The sequence below is a fragment of the Saccopteryx bilineata genome, chromosome 3 (assembly GCF_036850765.1).
Source record: "Saccopteryx bilineata isolate mSacBil1 chromosome 3, mSacBil1_pri_phased_curated, whole genome shotgun sequence".
NCBI lineage: Eukaryota > Metazoa > Chordata > Mammalia > Chiroptera > Emballonuridae > Saccopteryx > Saccopteryx bilineata.
The window spans coordinates 32,455,599-32,470,449 of record NC_089492.1 but is presented as its reverse complement, the minus strand read 5'-3'; the positions used below and the strand labels follow the sequence as shown (position 1 = coordinate 32,470,449).

General features: G+C 40.9%; 1 protein-coding gene across 1 annotated transcript in view; it reads left to right on the top strand.

Annotated features, from left to right (window-relative positions):
• Nucleotides 1–6,995, top strand: part of ATP6V1C1 (ATPase H+ transporting V1 subunit C1) — a 44,777-nt gene extending 37,782 nt beyond the window's left edge. The window contains exons 9-13 of the mRNA XM_066265906.1: nt 1,925–2,017; nt 2,140–2,233; nt 3,161–3,258; nt 4,090–4,216; nt 6,146–6,995. Coding sequence (XP_066122003.1) covers nt 1,925–2,017; nt 2,140–2,233; nt 3,161–3,258; nt 4,090–4,216; nt 6,146–6,241 — 508 coding nt within the window. The 3' untranslated portion in view covers nt 6,242–6,995. The remainder of the gene's footprint in view (nt 1–1,924; nt 2,018–2,139; nt 2,234–3,160; nt 3,259–4,089; nt 4,217–6,145) is intronic.
• The last annotated feature ends 7,856 nt before the right edge of the window (nt 6,996–14,851 follow it).

Sequence of the window (14,851 nt, the reverse complement as noted above, 5' to 3'; positions counted from 1 at the left end):
GATTAAAGCCGTGGAAGTCGCCTCTGTCTGGGAGGCGGGGGAAGGAGCAGAGTAAGGGACCTGAGCACACAGTGTGTCCACCCAAATTGTACACGTGTGCCAGGCCTGAGTTCCAGGGGAGTGGTGTGTTGGCTAGTTAAGTAGGTCCAGGTTTACTCTAAAAGGACTTTAAATTACTGCTTTAGAGATGTACAGCTTTTGAAAATCACTTTAGTAGTTCCCAGGAAAATGTCAGGTAGTAACAGTTGAGCACAGCCAACACCTGTCTTCTGAATGACCATAAGTGCTCACTGACCACTTGCGAGTTCCCAGCCGTTCCCCACTCGGTGAAAACATCTGTTCTTTATTTCTCAGTGCAAAAGTCATTGGAATCGCTGAATTTAAAGCTTACTGTTTAAACTTAGTCTTCAAGAACAGAGCAGTAGTCAGCCAGCATTGTGGGGGGATGGTTAATTCACATGGGCAGATGGGCTTTAGTGAGTTAGTCTGGAAGTTTGTCCACTGTTTAGGAAAGATCTCCACAACTTGATGCTAGATTTTTTGGTTATCATAATAACAAATTTTTGAGAAATTGTTAATGTGCTACTTATTGTTCTAAGTGCTGTAGTTTTAGTTTATAAGTAGTAATACTTTGACTTGTTGCTTTGTGGCACAGCTTCAGTGCCTATCTTGGGAGGAGTGAAGATGAAAGTGGAATTCTGAGGTAGAAGAATAGAATGAAAAATACCATCTTAAACCTAAAACGGTTTCATATTAAAATTCATAAAGTCAAACAATTTGCAAAATATTCTACCTAAAGTCTTAAACGATTGGACAATTGGAAATACTGCTGTTATTGTGTGGTTATGTGCAAGAATGTATATAAGTGCCATGTCAGTATCATGGCCGAAGAGGTGGAGGCTGGGGTGCTGTTCTGCCTGCTTTTTTTGGTTGGAAAACTGTTCAGAAAGGTGCATATCATTTGTACTGTCAGAATTATCACTTCTTTTTATCTATTTTTTCTTGTCAAGATAATTTGGGTGGGTCAGATCGCTGGTTCCCTTCTTCCCTTCTCTGTTGCTAGAAACAGTACCACAGACTCACTGGTGCTTCATAGAGCTTTTAGTTGAGGGAGCTGGAGCTCCAGATGAGGTGCAGGAGCCTCGCTAGGGAGGCCTGGAAGAAACCGCACTTGCCATTGTGCACAGGAAACTTTCTTATGTTTTGGAACAGAGGTTGCAAAGATCACTTTTGTGAAGAAAAGCAGGGAAGATGTCTTGACAGAGAAACAGATGGGTTGAGTAGGGAGTAGAGAAGGTGGTAGGTCTTCTCCGTGGTGCCCCTGAGAGCTGTGACTGGGTAGAAGTGCTCATCTCACTAGGATCTTCTTACATAGAGCCCTGAGGTGCATAAAGCATGTTTTTCAGAGCTTATTTGGATAGTTGCATTAGTTAATTTTTGATCCTAGGGTGTGATGGGAGAGAAGGGGAGATATGAGACAGGAGGTTCTGGCAGTGCAGGGTGGGGGTGAGGCTGGAGAGAGGAAGAGAAGAATTAAGAATTGGGTTTCCAGAAGAGAGGAGGATGCTTAGCAAGGAAATGAGGAGACTGGGAATAAACTGGCCACAGGACAGTTTTGCCTTGATCAGCCTGGCACTGATATAGATCAAAAAGCATGGTTCTTAGAGTTGGGATGCTTTACTTGAGTTTATATTTAATATTGTTGGTTAACGGGCAGTAACTATTGTTGGTTAGGGGCAGTAACTATAATTAATATAGGGCTGTTATGGTAAGCAAAGGCATCATAGCACTCGGCGCGTCATTGGTGTTTGAGGCAGGTTTGGGAAGGGCTGTCGTACCCTAATCTTTGTCCTCCTCCACTGTTCTCAATATGAAAGAGAGCAAGTAAACACAAAGTTTTACACTGACTATCTTTTTTCCATAGTGTTCTCTCAGAGGACCAAGATAGTTACCTCTGTAATGTCACCTTGTTTAGGAAGGCAGTTGATGACTTCAGGCACAAAGCCAGGGAAAACAAGTAAGATTATTATTATTATTATTATTATCATCATCATCATTATTATTATTTTGCTTGCTTTTTAATTTGTTAAATCACTTATACATGGTGTGGTCAATTTTGTGTTTTCCCCCCAAATTTAGATTCATTGTTCGTGACTTCCAGTACAATGAAGAGGAGATGAAAGCAGATAAAGAAGAAATGAACAGGCTTTCTACTGACAAGAAAAAGCAATTTGTATGTGTCCCTAATGTTTAGTTATGTCAAGGTTAAGCAGAAGAAACAGATGTTGCTTTTATTTGATTTAAAAGAAAGTAAAACTTCAATATTGCTCTTAAGACATTTAATTATTTTTCTATTAAGTAATCAGTGAATTTTTTCTAAACAAGCTTAGATTTGTGAATAGTTATCTTAAAATGCATACCTAAAATTAATTATTTCAAATTAATTCCATATTAGAAATTAATTTCAAATGCAGTGTTTTAGTTAAAGCCTCTGTAGTGGGAGGACTTATTTAAGTCGTAGTTTTCTCTTTCTAGCAAGAATATTCATTTCCTTGAGGCAAATTTTTTTAATGCCACAATATTTTACCAAAACAATTCGTATTTAAACCATTAGGGAATTAAGTGTCCTAGGCCAGTGGTTGGCAAACTCATTAGTCAGCAGAGCCGAATATCAACAGTACAACGATTGAAATTTCCTTTGAGAGCCAAATTTTTTAAACTTAAACTATATAGGCAGGTACATTCCTTATCGAGGTAGCGCCCGCACGTGGTATTTTGTGGAAGAGCCACACTAAAGGGGCCAAAGAGCTGTGTGTGGCTCGTGAGCCGCGGTTTGCCGACCAGGGTCCAGGCAAAATGGGGACTAGGGATTTGGCATCCGCTTCCTCGCCATCTTTGAATGTAGGATTATTGTGAAAACCAGAGGATTGTATGGAAGAGGAGACATGATTAATGAAAAGGTATTGTTCTTGTAATGAAAGAGAAAATAAAGGCAAATTTTAATTAAAATTATTTCTAAGCACTTTATAAACCATATTATCTCAGTTGAGAGGAAACTAACCCTAACCAAATAATGTCTAATAAAGCCACCTGGTTTCTCTAATTCCTAATTGCCATTTTTAAGACCAAATTTATGGTGCTTTTTTTTCCCCTTTCTTAGGGACCGCTTGTGCGGTGGCTGAAAGTGAATTTCAGTGAAGCGTTTATTGCGTGGATTCATGTGAAAGCTTTGAGGGTTTTTGTTGAATCTGTTTTAAGGTAAAGAAAGTTAATTGAGCAACTTGGATCTGAAGAGCTCATAGATGCCTCTGTATTGGACCTTTTTATTGTAACACACAATCCAGTAATAGGAAATTGACTTGTAGAAGCCAAAGCACCAATCATGAGGAAGAGATTAGATCATACGGCCTGTAATGCGCATATCAGTTGTGTCCCTTAACACCAGGTTTAGAAAAAGAGATCCATGCTGCTGCACTCTGATTCTTTTTTTCTGTATCAATTTAAGTTAAAAGCAGATCATAAAATATTAGCCAGTGTTTAAAAGGAAGGTCTTTCAGATACTTACATATAGTTTGGTACATAGTATACTAATGACTTATTTGAAATAATTCTTTCATTTAACCTAAAATATTTAATATTTTGACATACTTAAAATCTAAATCATCTTGTGACCCTCTGTAAATGTTACTCATATTAGTCATTGCTAAAGACTTATCTGCAACAATGCTCACTATTTTTAAATTACTTTGAATGACTAGAAATGGTGGGTAATCTCATGTTGTTTATCATGAAAGTATTTACCAAGTTTACATATTATCACTGCTTACTGAGGTTATTCATAGATTCCCTTAAAAACTGAACAGTAATTAAAGTAATTCCTAATAGACAGTTGGCTCTCATTTTAAAGAAAAATACCTAGTGGACAATATGAACCAGAGAAGGTTTGAGTTTCTATGTATATTAGTTGAGCTTCTAAAGTTAGTGATTAAAATGAGATACCATCTCCCCATTAGCTATGATTAAAGAAGAATATGAGAATATTTGCTGTGTGTTTGCTTGTGTTACACACTGTTTTTACTTCCTTATCAGGTATGGCTTACCAGTGAACTTCCAAGCAATGCTACTTCAGCCCAATAAGAAAACAATGAAGAAACTCAGAGAAGTATTACATGAATTGTATAAACATCTAGATAGCAGTGCTGCGGCTATTATTGATGTACGTACTTATTAGCTTTGTGGAACAGGAACTGGAATAAAATTTCAGAAAATGTTGTGAAAGAAAAGGAATATTGAATATCATGATAGCCAATTTTTCAAATTATTATTTTGAGATTCTCAATTAACATGTTAGATAAACATAGCAAGCAATTTACCTTGTTTACCATTTATGCTAGTTAAAGCTGATATTTTTAAAAGTCACTCATGATCTTGCTATAAATCAGATGTTTATTGTTGCAGAAATACAGAACCAACAAGTGATACTAGTTGTTTATAAAAATTATAAATGCAGGGAAGAAAATAAGTAGTTATTTTAACTTTATTAAAATAGTAGATGAGCATTGTAAAGGAAATTATTTTTCTAAAATTGTATGTGTTTATATCTTTTAAACAAAATATAAAGTATATGTTTTTTGGTCATTAATGTTTAAAATTGTAGTGAGCTTTTATTTTATTTTTTTATGTGCCTTGACTGCAGGCCTTCAGCAGACTGAGTAACCCCTTGCTTGAGCCTGCGATGTTGGGCTCAAGCTAGTGAGCTTTTGCTCAAACCAGATGAGCCCGTGCTCAAGCTGGTGACCTTGGGGTCTCGTACCTGGGTCTTCCACATCCCAGTCTGATGCTCTATCCACTGTGCCACCGCCTGGTCAGGCCTTTTATATTTTTTATTTCAAATATCTACATTTTTTTCTTTCTAATTTAGGATGGTATTATATCTCACATGTGTGTTTGAACCCATGAAAAATCAAGACTTTTTTAATAGAAGAAAATGCAAGAAATGACCTGCATTTTCATGGAATTGTTGATAAAATATAAGGTCCAAATATTTGCTAAATAATTTCCTACCAGTAAAGTCCTTTAACATGTATAATATATGATATCTTTAAAAATCATACTTGGTTTATTTATTTCTTTTTCTTCTTTTTTTGAGAAGCCAGGGAGGAGGCACATAGACTCCTGCATGCGCCCACCAGGGGGTCCAAATATTTTCTAAATAATTTCCTACCAGTAAAGTCCTTTAACATGTATAATATATGATATCTTTAAAAATCATACTTGGTTTATTTATTTCTTTTTCTTCTTTTTTTGAGAAGCCAGGAAGGAGGCACATAGACTCCTACATGCGCCCACCAGGGGGCAATGCTCTGCCCATCTGGGTGCATTGCTCTGGAGCCATTTTTTTTTCCACTTTGCTCCAGTGGAACCTTGGCTGCGGAAGGGGAAGAAAGAGAGAGAGAGAGAAGGGGGGGGGAAGGGTGGAGAAGCAGATAGGCGCTTCTCCTGTGTGCCCTGGCTGGGAATTGAACAAGAGACTTCCACACACCAGGCCGATGCTCTGCCACTGAGCCAACCAGCCAGGGCATTGGTTTATTTTTATTCAATATTTTATAAGCTTTGTATCCCATAAACTCAGTACCTCAAGCCTGAGATTAAAATAACCCTGGATGGATAGCTCAGTTGGTTGCAGTGTTGTCCCAGGGCATCAAGGTTTTGCATTCGATCTTCAGACACATACGAGAGTCAACCAGTGAATGCATGGATGGGGTGGAGCAGTGGATTGATGCGTCTCTCTCTATCTCTCCCGCTCCCCCCCCAAAAAAATCAATAAATAAAAATTTTAAAAATAATTTTTTACTGTGTACATAAAAAGTGACGGTAGGGTCATGGCAAACACACACAGGTTTTGGAGTCAGAACATGCTTGAAGTTGGCCTTACTACTCACTGTGTTTTCTAGGGCAAGTCGGCCTCTCTGAGATTGTTGCCTCATTTGCAAAATGGATATGATAATGCCTACCTCAGTTTAAATTAGCACAATGCATAAACTTAGTTCAGAGTAGGTATTTAATAGAAGGAAAATGTTAATACTCTATTTCTTTGTTTGCTTTCTGTAAGTACATAACTGAATACTTTGTCTAATTTTCATAGGCACCTATGGATATTCCAGGCTTAAACCTGAGTCAACAAGAATACTACCCTTATGTGTACTACAAGATTGATTGCAACTTGCTGGAATTCAAGTAAAAATGAACTCCCCAGCCCACCTTGTCCTTGTGTTGGTGTATGCTGACAGGAATCGGTTGAAGTATGACAGTACTTTTAACTTGATCATCCTCTGCTTGCTTCTGACCCCTTTTCCTGGATGAATTCTTCCATTGTGGTCCATTTCTGAACATTTTCTTTTTAAAGGAAAATGTATGTCTTGTTTCTTTTTATTGATCAGGTCTGTAAATGTGTACTAAAAAAAATCAGAGTATTTATAAACAGAGTAGTATATTTAAAGAGGTCTTTCCTCATTAATGTTGTGATATGCACAATTCCATTTGTTACTATTGTGCACAGAAGCCTTGTTTACAAGGGAATGGTGTAAACATTTATACCATTTTGTTCACTGTATTTAGTAGACATAGGGTTAATAGTTACTGAATCGTGATGTAAAGAAATGTGACAATATTCAGATATATGCTTTCTGAATGTTTCAAATTACAGTCTCTGAACTTTGTTAACACCCACAGGAGAGAATAAAATGACCTGTGCAAAGGTGTATTATGGTGTGTGTAACTTGAGATTAGAGTTCAGCCTGTTTAATAAATGGGATCAGAGCTACCTTTCTATGCCACTTTCAGGATTTTGTTATATATGAGATGTGGCCTCTTCTGTCTGACTCGTGTTACTTAAATGTGTCAGATTTGAAGGTTATTTTTCCACACATGATGGGTATCTACATGTAGACGCCAGAGTCGTTCTCAGTTGGGAAGTAGGGCCAGTTTTGAGTAAAGTACCGCAAAAACAATGCAGCTTTAGTCACGTATTTTGTCTAAGTATTTACATGTTTTTAAGCTCTATAATTATAAAAGCCTTCATTTTGAGGTTTATGACATAGTCTGAAAGGAGAAGCACTGCTAGCCTAAAAGCTCTGCGGGGACTTGGTTTAGTGTCCAGAGAGCTTTAGGAGAGGGTTTGTGCACATGAGTCTCGTCTGCTCAGCAAGACAGCCCTCAGAGCTGGGTCTCCCTGCCCCACGAAGGAGGACTGGGTGTGGGCTTGGAGGTGGGGTCTCCTCTGCTCAGCACCAGCCCTGGGAGCTGGGTCTCCCTGCCCCAGGAAGGAGGACTGGGTGTGGGCGTGAAGGTGGGGTCTCCTCTGCTCAGCACCAGCCCTGGGAGCTGGGTCTCCCTGCCCCAGGAAGGAGGACTGGGCGTGGGCGTGGAGGTGGGGTCTCCTCTGCTCAGCACCAGCCCTCAGCTGGGTCTCCCTGCCCCAGGAAGCAGGACTGGGCATGGGCGTGGAGGTGGGGTCTCCTCTGCTCAGCACCAGCCCTGGGAGCTGGGTCTCCCTGCCCCAGGAAGGAGGACTGGGTGTGGGCGTGGAGGTGGGGTCTCCTCTGCTCAGCACCAGCCCTGGGAGCTGGGTCTCCCTGCCCCAGGAAGGAGGACTGGGCGTGGGCGTGGGCGTGGAGGTGGGGTCTCCTCTGCTCAGCACCAGCCCTCAGCTGGGTCTCCCTGCCCCAGGAAGCAGGACTGGGCATGGGTGTGGAGGTGGGGTCTCCTCTGCTCAGCACCAGCCCTGGGAGCTGGGTCTCCGTGCCCCAGGAAGCAGGACTGGGCATGGAGGTGGGTAGCAGAGCCCTTCCTGCGCTCTCACTGCCTCTCCTCTTGTAAGTGGGAGAAAGTTCACATTTTATTTTAAGGGCATTTCTAAACTATTCCATTTCTCTAGGAAATTAGTCTCCACAATCTGTTTGATTTCAAAAGTAGTTGTTACCTTCAAACAATACAGACTTTAAAGGTGAAACGGGAGCGGTGATGCCTGCTCCCTCCTCCCTCCCCACCCCCACCCCCACCCCCAGGCCCAGTCGCCTCTTTGCTAGGAAGTGTATGTATTCCTCCAGGCCTTTTCCTGTATCTCCACAGTCACACACATGCATGCCTGCAAACTTATTTTTAAATAAAAATAAGATCATACTGTACATATTGTCACCTTTTTGCTTCCTGGTGCACCCAGGACTTCCATACATGTCATTGTAGCTAGAACTACCTCATTCTGTTCACCGTTTCCCATCCCGTTTGTGCCATAATACACGGATCTGCGGGGTGGGTGTTCAGTTTTAGCTTTGTTCTTGTAAACACTGCTTTAGTACACATTCTTGCACAGATAGCTTTTCTTCCTTATATTAGTATTTCTGTAAGATCCTGGAAGTGGGACTGGACGATCACAGGTATGTATGTTTAAAACTTTGACACATACTGCCAAGTATGTGTATCTTATTTTAATTCAGGATATGTTTGGAATACAGATTTTATTTTGTTTTCCTTTGGATAAGAGGAAGCTGAAAAGGACTGTTTTCAATGTCATAAAATTTTGTTTGGTTTTCTGTCTTTTGCAAGTGTCTTTGAGTTTTAGTAACTGTAAAAGGGGTATAATCTATCATGGGTAATGTGTTTTGATGATTAAAGTAAAAGGTGTAGGCGTACACAATGATTTTAAGATTTGATTAAGACTTTAAAATTGTTCTGATACGAATAGGTAGTAATTGTGTCAAGTTTAAAATCGCAGCATGTGTTTGGAACTGTGGGACTCGCTCTGGAATTTTTCCCAGAGATGCCAAACAGCAGAGTGGCTGCGAGTGAAGCTCTGGAGCCAGGGCCCAGCTGTGCTGCCGAACAGCTCTGTGACCTCCACGCTCAGTCCCTCCTTCACGGGATGGGGAGACCCAGCTCCTCGGGCTGTTGTGCTGAGCACACAGGATTCCACGTGCACATGAAGAATTTAGAGAGGTGCCTGGTTAGTGCTTGAAACATGTCCTTACTGTAGCTCCTTTCTTCACCTGTGTGTAACCTGGGGTTCCATGATGCTTGTCATGGGGGAGTCTGAAGGCTAGAAAGAAATAATTGTGTGGGGGGTGATGAATAACAGAGTTTGTGACTATAATATAATATTAAAGCAGTTTGAGTGTCCGAGCTGCATTTGTGTTGGATTCTTTATATTGTTAATGGCAGCTACCATTCCTGGGGGGGACTGTCGCTTGCCTTGCTTTGTGTGATGAATCTCCCAACTCCTCTGGGATAGAGCTGAGACCATTCAGCCGGTATACACACCCATCACCTCATCCCTTCCCTTGTTTGTGCTGGAAGGACTGGTGGTCCCCATTCGACACTTGCAGAGGCTTAGGGTCTAAGAAGTTCAGTGATTTCTATGTTAAAACTCACACATTTTGAGTTGGAATCAGAATTTGAACCTACGAGTTCTGACTGCTGAGATCTTGCCTCATACCATGCCGCCTGCCCTGCACTGGGTGCTTACTGCACGAGTGAGTAGAAGACACAGCCCTTCGCCGGCCCAGGGGAGTGATAGAGAAAAGATCAGGTGTGGATCATGAGATACTATATAAATTGTGCTGGTTTGGCACGAACACAGGAGCCCACCAGGTGGTGATGTGTCTAGGTGTCACATACTAATCTCAGTGGCCTGACTGACTTCACCTGCACGACTTTCCTCCCTGCGATAGTACCTGTTGGAGTTGCTCTTCAGCAGACACTCTGTGGTCTGCATGGAACAAAATCCATATGGCTTTTTCTGAAATAAGGGAAAGTTTACTTAGAAACTCACAGGTACAAGTGGGCCTGCAAGGAAATCCATGTGGCTTTTTGAGCACAAATCAGGTGGTACTTTCAAACAAGACTGTACGTAACAAATACTTAGCAAATGTGAACTTTCCTTTGTCCCTGATGTTGGAAATAAAATATAAGAAATTGATCTAGATACAAGGTTATTCTCCTTCATTCTCAGCTGCCTTTAAAAAAGAAAAAACAGGTTAAAAAACATACACCCATATATATATTATAGAATAGCTTGTACTGAAAACCTTGCTGGCCTTTAGAAAAATGTGGTGGTTTTCTGTTAACATCAGTAAAAAATGATTTGTCCTAGACTGTAGCAGTAGTATATATTATATATTAAAAACTGACTGGTAACAATTTGGTTCTTGTCTCTGAATTGAAGTTTATCCATTTCAATAATGTAAAATTTTTCTAGCATGGATAGCTTTAGATTAATACACGAATGTAATTCTGGCTTAAAAGAATGTGACACCAGAATGATTTTATTCACCAGTGGATTTACCCCTAGAATGTTTTTAGTTCTGAGCTCCATGACTTAGAACAGGAACAGTAAAACTGGAAGTGATTGGTAGCAGTAAGAGAGAAACACCCCTGGGATTGTTTAGCTACAGAAGAAAAACTCAGGAGCAACAAGACAACGTCCTTTATACCAGGAAAGGTCAAATAATGCAAGAAGTTCCAGAGTTCAAAATGAAGCCAGAGGCAGTCAGTGAACACAAACTGGTTGTTCAGTATTGAAACGAATGATGTCCACTGTGGTTCTACTTGGGGAATTGAATAAAAATGCAGAATCATTGCCAAACTCCCACACAGATGCGGTCTTGAGTAGGTGTGAGAAATGATGTACGTTTTTTAACACTCAGGAGTCTCAGGTGCTAGTGGTCAACCAATTACAATCTAAGACTGCCTTTCTTCCTCTGAACCCCCAGATAGAATCATTGACTTAGGATTTGTGAGCATCTTGAGGTCTCTTTCAGTGATTTTTCTCTACTCCACACAGATCATACTTAATAGGATCATTACACGTAAATCAGTTTTTCCTACCCTGTCATCTGAAGGAGTATTATATATATCATTAATCAATAGAACCAGAAAGTTCTGCCTCAGCAGAAACTGATCAATGAAGGTGTCCTCTACCCTTTCAAGGCCATAGTATATCAAATTGAAATTTGCAAAAACTCTGTAATGATTAAGGTCACATTTTTATCTTTTAATTCAGAACCCACTTTGGGTGTAATTTTCACTGCATGTAAAGTATAAAAGAACAAAGATTTTCAAAGAATGGTGTAAATGAAGAAACAAAAAGAGGTCTATTAAGATGAAAAGGGATTGAATGCAGCAAAGATTATTGTTGGGTTTAGACCAAGAAAATAAAGGTAATAAACTACATATAACACAGTCTGAACTTGAGTGTTTTTTTAACCAGAGGGTGAACAGAAACTGCTGTAATATTAAGTCCAAAGAGCAGCTTTCATATTTCACTGTTTCCTAGGTTGTGGATGACTATTGGCTAGTGCTGATATAGCATCCTTAGTTTATTTTTATCACCAACACAGCTTAATAAATTTCATATTTAAGTGTCTGGCCATGTAGTTAGGGTGGTTCTCAGAATAATTCATATCAGTAAATGTTTTAATGTTACTAGAAGCATCAAGTAACTTGTTTTTAAAATAAAAATTGACTTCTATATATAGGTACTGTGTTTTACCACAAGAGGGCACTCTGGTGCCACTGAAAAGCATACAGGTAGTTTTACACACACACACACACACACACACACACCACCCCCAATGATGGTTATGAAACACAAGTCAATTTAAAGAAGCTCATTTGGAGTATTTTGTTACAAATGTTTATTAACATAAAATTCTCAGAAAATGTGAGATGCTATTCATTTTTTTACTTAATCAGCATGTGTGTGTGTATATAGAACCCACCTTTCAGGTGACTGGTACTGAGCAGTGACAGTTTTCACTTACCAAAGTAAAATGTAAAAAGTAAAGGTGTATGTATATAATTATATTTATGTCTGTGTGTGTGTACATACATAACCACATACTCGGTGAATACTGTGAGCCAGGCATTGCTTTAGGTATTTGGGGTATGATGCTGAGCAGTAAGAAAGTACAGAGCCTTTCTTGATGGACGTCAGTCTAATGACTGGTGGCAGCCTTACTTGACAAAATATAAACCTGGCAAGCTAAAATTGTAGGAAGTATTTTACTAAACTGTGACATCCAAAGTCTGAAAACGCACTTAAGGATATCTGCCTAGAAAAATATCAGTCAGTGGATACAGAATATACCCTTATTTTTTTTCAAGTCTGACTACAGTTGGTCTGGTTCAGCACTGTCCAAAAGATCTCTCTATAATGATGGACATTCTGTGTCACCTGCTGTGGTAGCTTCTGCCACATGTGGCTGTGGATCCATTGAAATGTGGCTAGTCTAAGGCTGCATTTTAAATCTTGAATTAGTGTAAGTAGCTACATGTGGCCAGTGGCTACTGTGTTGAGTAGTGCAGCTGTAGTTGTAGCTGTATTTTGCCCTTGAGTTTCCAGTGTACCCAGTATCTTTGGCTTTTTTTGTTCTTATAACAGGAAGAGCCAGTTTAGCTTCTATTCCCTTTGGCTGCCAGATTTAATTTCCCCACAAGTCTGAGAAACAAGAGGAAAGGCTTTCTGAATCACTGTTGTGCCTCAGATTGCTACACAGACAGTTTTCTCTTTGGTCACAAAGACACTACACATACTTTGTGCCTTGATGTGCACGGTAAACTGGTTGCAATATTGACCAAAAGCCGTTTCTGATGGGAAATAATGAATCAACGGGATTGAAAACACAGCTGTGTGGTTCTGATGGGAATATAATTTCAGCTGTCACTCAGTGCCCACTGAGAGCTCAGGGTGTGCAGGGCATTTTCTAGGCCAGGCTCTTAAGGAGACAGCAAGGAGACACTCAGCACATGTTCTCGAACATTATTTGTCTCCGTTGACTCCATTAGGAATTTAAGAGGTTCATAGAAGAGTGAACAGTTCAGATCTTTAGCAAGAAGTCTAGCAAATTATAGAGAGCACCTTGAGAAGAGGCAGGTTGTATACAAAAGGGATAGCGCCTTGTCTGCTGTTTGCTTTCATCAGTGATGTGCAGGGATGGATCTGGACTGGTTCTGGTGACACCGCTCTGCGGGACGGCCGGCCAAGGGAGAAAGGAGTCTAGGCAGTGCGCAGGCTCCGCCCCCCCAGCGGCGCTCCCACCTCTGCGCGTGCTCATTGTCTCGCACCCTTTGCATCCAGGCCGCAAGCGCGCAGGGGCCCTCCTCTCCCCATCTACTGACAGCCTACCGCTGGCCTTGACCCCTTCCCTGTTCCCCTGCGGTTCACCTAGCGCCACTGCCCGAAGACTGTCCAGCCGCTGCTCACAAATCCAGCAGAACTCCTCATTTACTCACAGAATAAAGTACCTTTGTTCAAATTGGAATTTTTCCTTTTTAATTTTAACTTGCCTCTCTTTTCTAGAAGCAGAATATTGTTTAATGTTTTGTCTTTTAATTTGACCACAGTCTCTTTGTATTACTTTTCATACAAATAAAAATTAAAAAAAAAATAGACCATGGGGGTGTTTGTTATGAATGTTTCCGGGGTCGGTGTGCTTTTCTCTCCTGCCCACTGTAGCTGGCCACATCTGCCACACTCAGATCTGTGCTGTCTCTGCGTGTGACATTGGGCAGCCTGACATCCTGGGTTCTGAACCAGCTTCTTTGTAGGAGAGATGTGGACAAGGCCCACCAGGGGTGAGGACGATGGAGACGCAATGACCCGAATCAGGAGACCAGGTTCAGTGATGCAGATCTGATTTATTCAGGAAGTAAGCTAGCTTATATACATGGGTTCAGCTAGGGTGGTGTTACAGCATGTCCTTCAATGGTTACAGCCAATGGTGAAAAGGTCAGGGAGCTGCCTGGTTGGCCCTGAGTTACTTCCTTACAGCGGGCAAGCTCCCTCCTGGGTGTGCCTAGGAGGGTTTCAGGACCTGGAGTGTTCTCACAGCATTGCATCAGCCACAGCTGCTAGGAATGCACTCTGCGCTGTACCTACAGAGAGGGATAATTACCGTGACACCCTAGGATTATTGTGAAGATTAAGTCTCATGGTACACATGAATTTCTAGCAAGGTACATGGCACAGAGGAGTGGGCCAGCCTACAGAGTGGGCAACAGTAGGTTTATAGTTGTGAGCACGTGAAAGAGTTTATCCTTGTATTCTTATTTATTAATTGTATTACTTTCTATACAAACATGTAAATCTACTCTTACCCCATCCTGTGTTAACTACTATTTTTGTTGTTAGTATTTATGTGTTTGCGTATATATGTGTGTGTGTGCGTGTGAGAGAGAGAGAGACAGACAGACACAGACAGGATGGGAGATGAGACACATCAACTTGTAGTTGTGGCACTTTAGTTGTTTACTGATTGCTTCTCATACATACATTCCTTGTCCAGGGGGCTCCAGCCGAGCCAGCGACCCCTTGCTCAAGCCAGAAAACTTCGGCTTCAAGTAAGCGACCTTTCGGCTCAAGCCAGTGACCATGGGGTCATGTCTATAATCCCACGCTTCAGCCTGCGATCCAGGCTCCAGTTGGATGAGCCCACGGTCAAGCTGGTGTGACCTTAGGGTTTCTAACCTGGGTCTTGAGCTTCCCAGGTTGATGCTCTATCCATTGCACCACTACTTGATCAGGTTGTTGTTAGTATATCCTTTTTTATACTAATTGATATTTGTTTCTTTTTTGCTTCTTGTCTTCTATATTTCATGAGAATTAAAATTAGTTCCCTTTTACAATAACTACTGTTGCAGGAGAGCAAAACCTTGGAGGATTGACACTCAGACAACTTATAAGAGGAAAAAGAGAATGTTATTTAGCCGGTGGAGCACGTGGGGTTATAGCTCCAAAGACACGTGCTCCCCGAAATTAAATTTCTTACCTCTTATATACCCTTTACAGAACATAAGT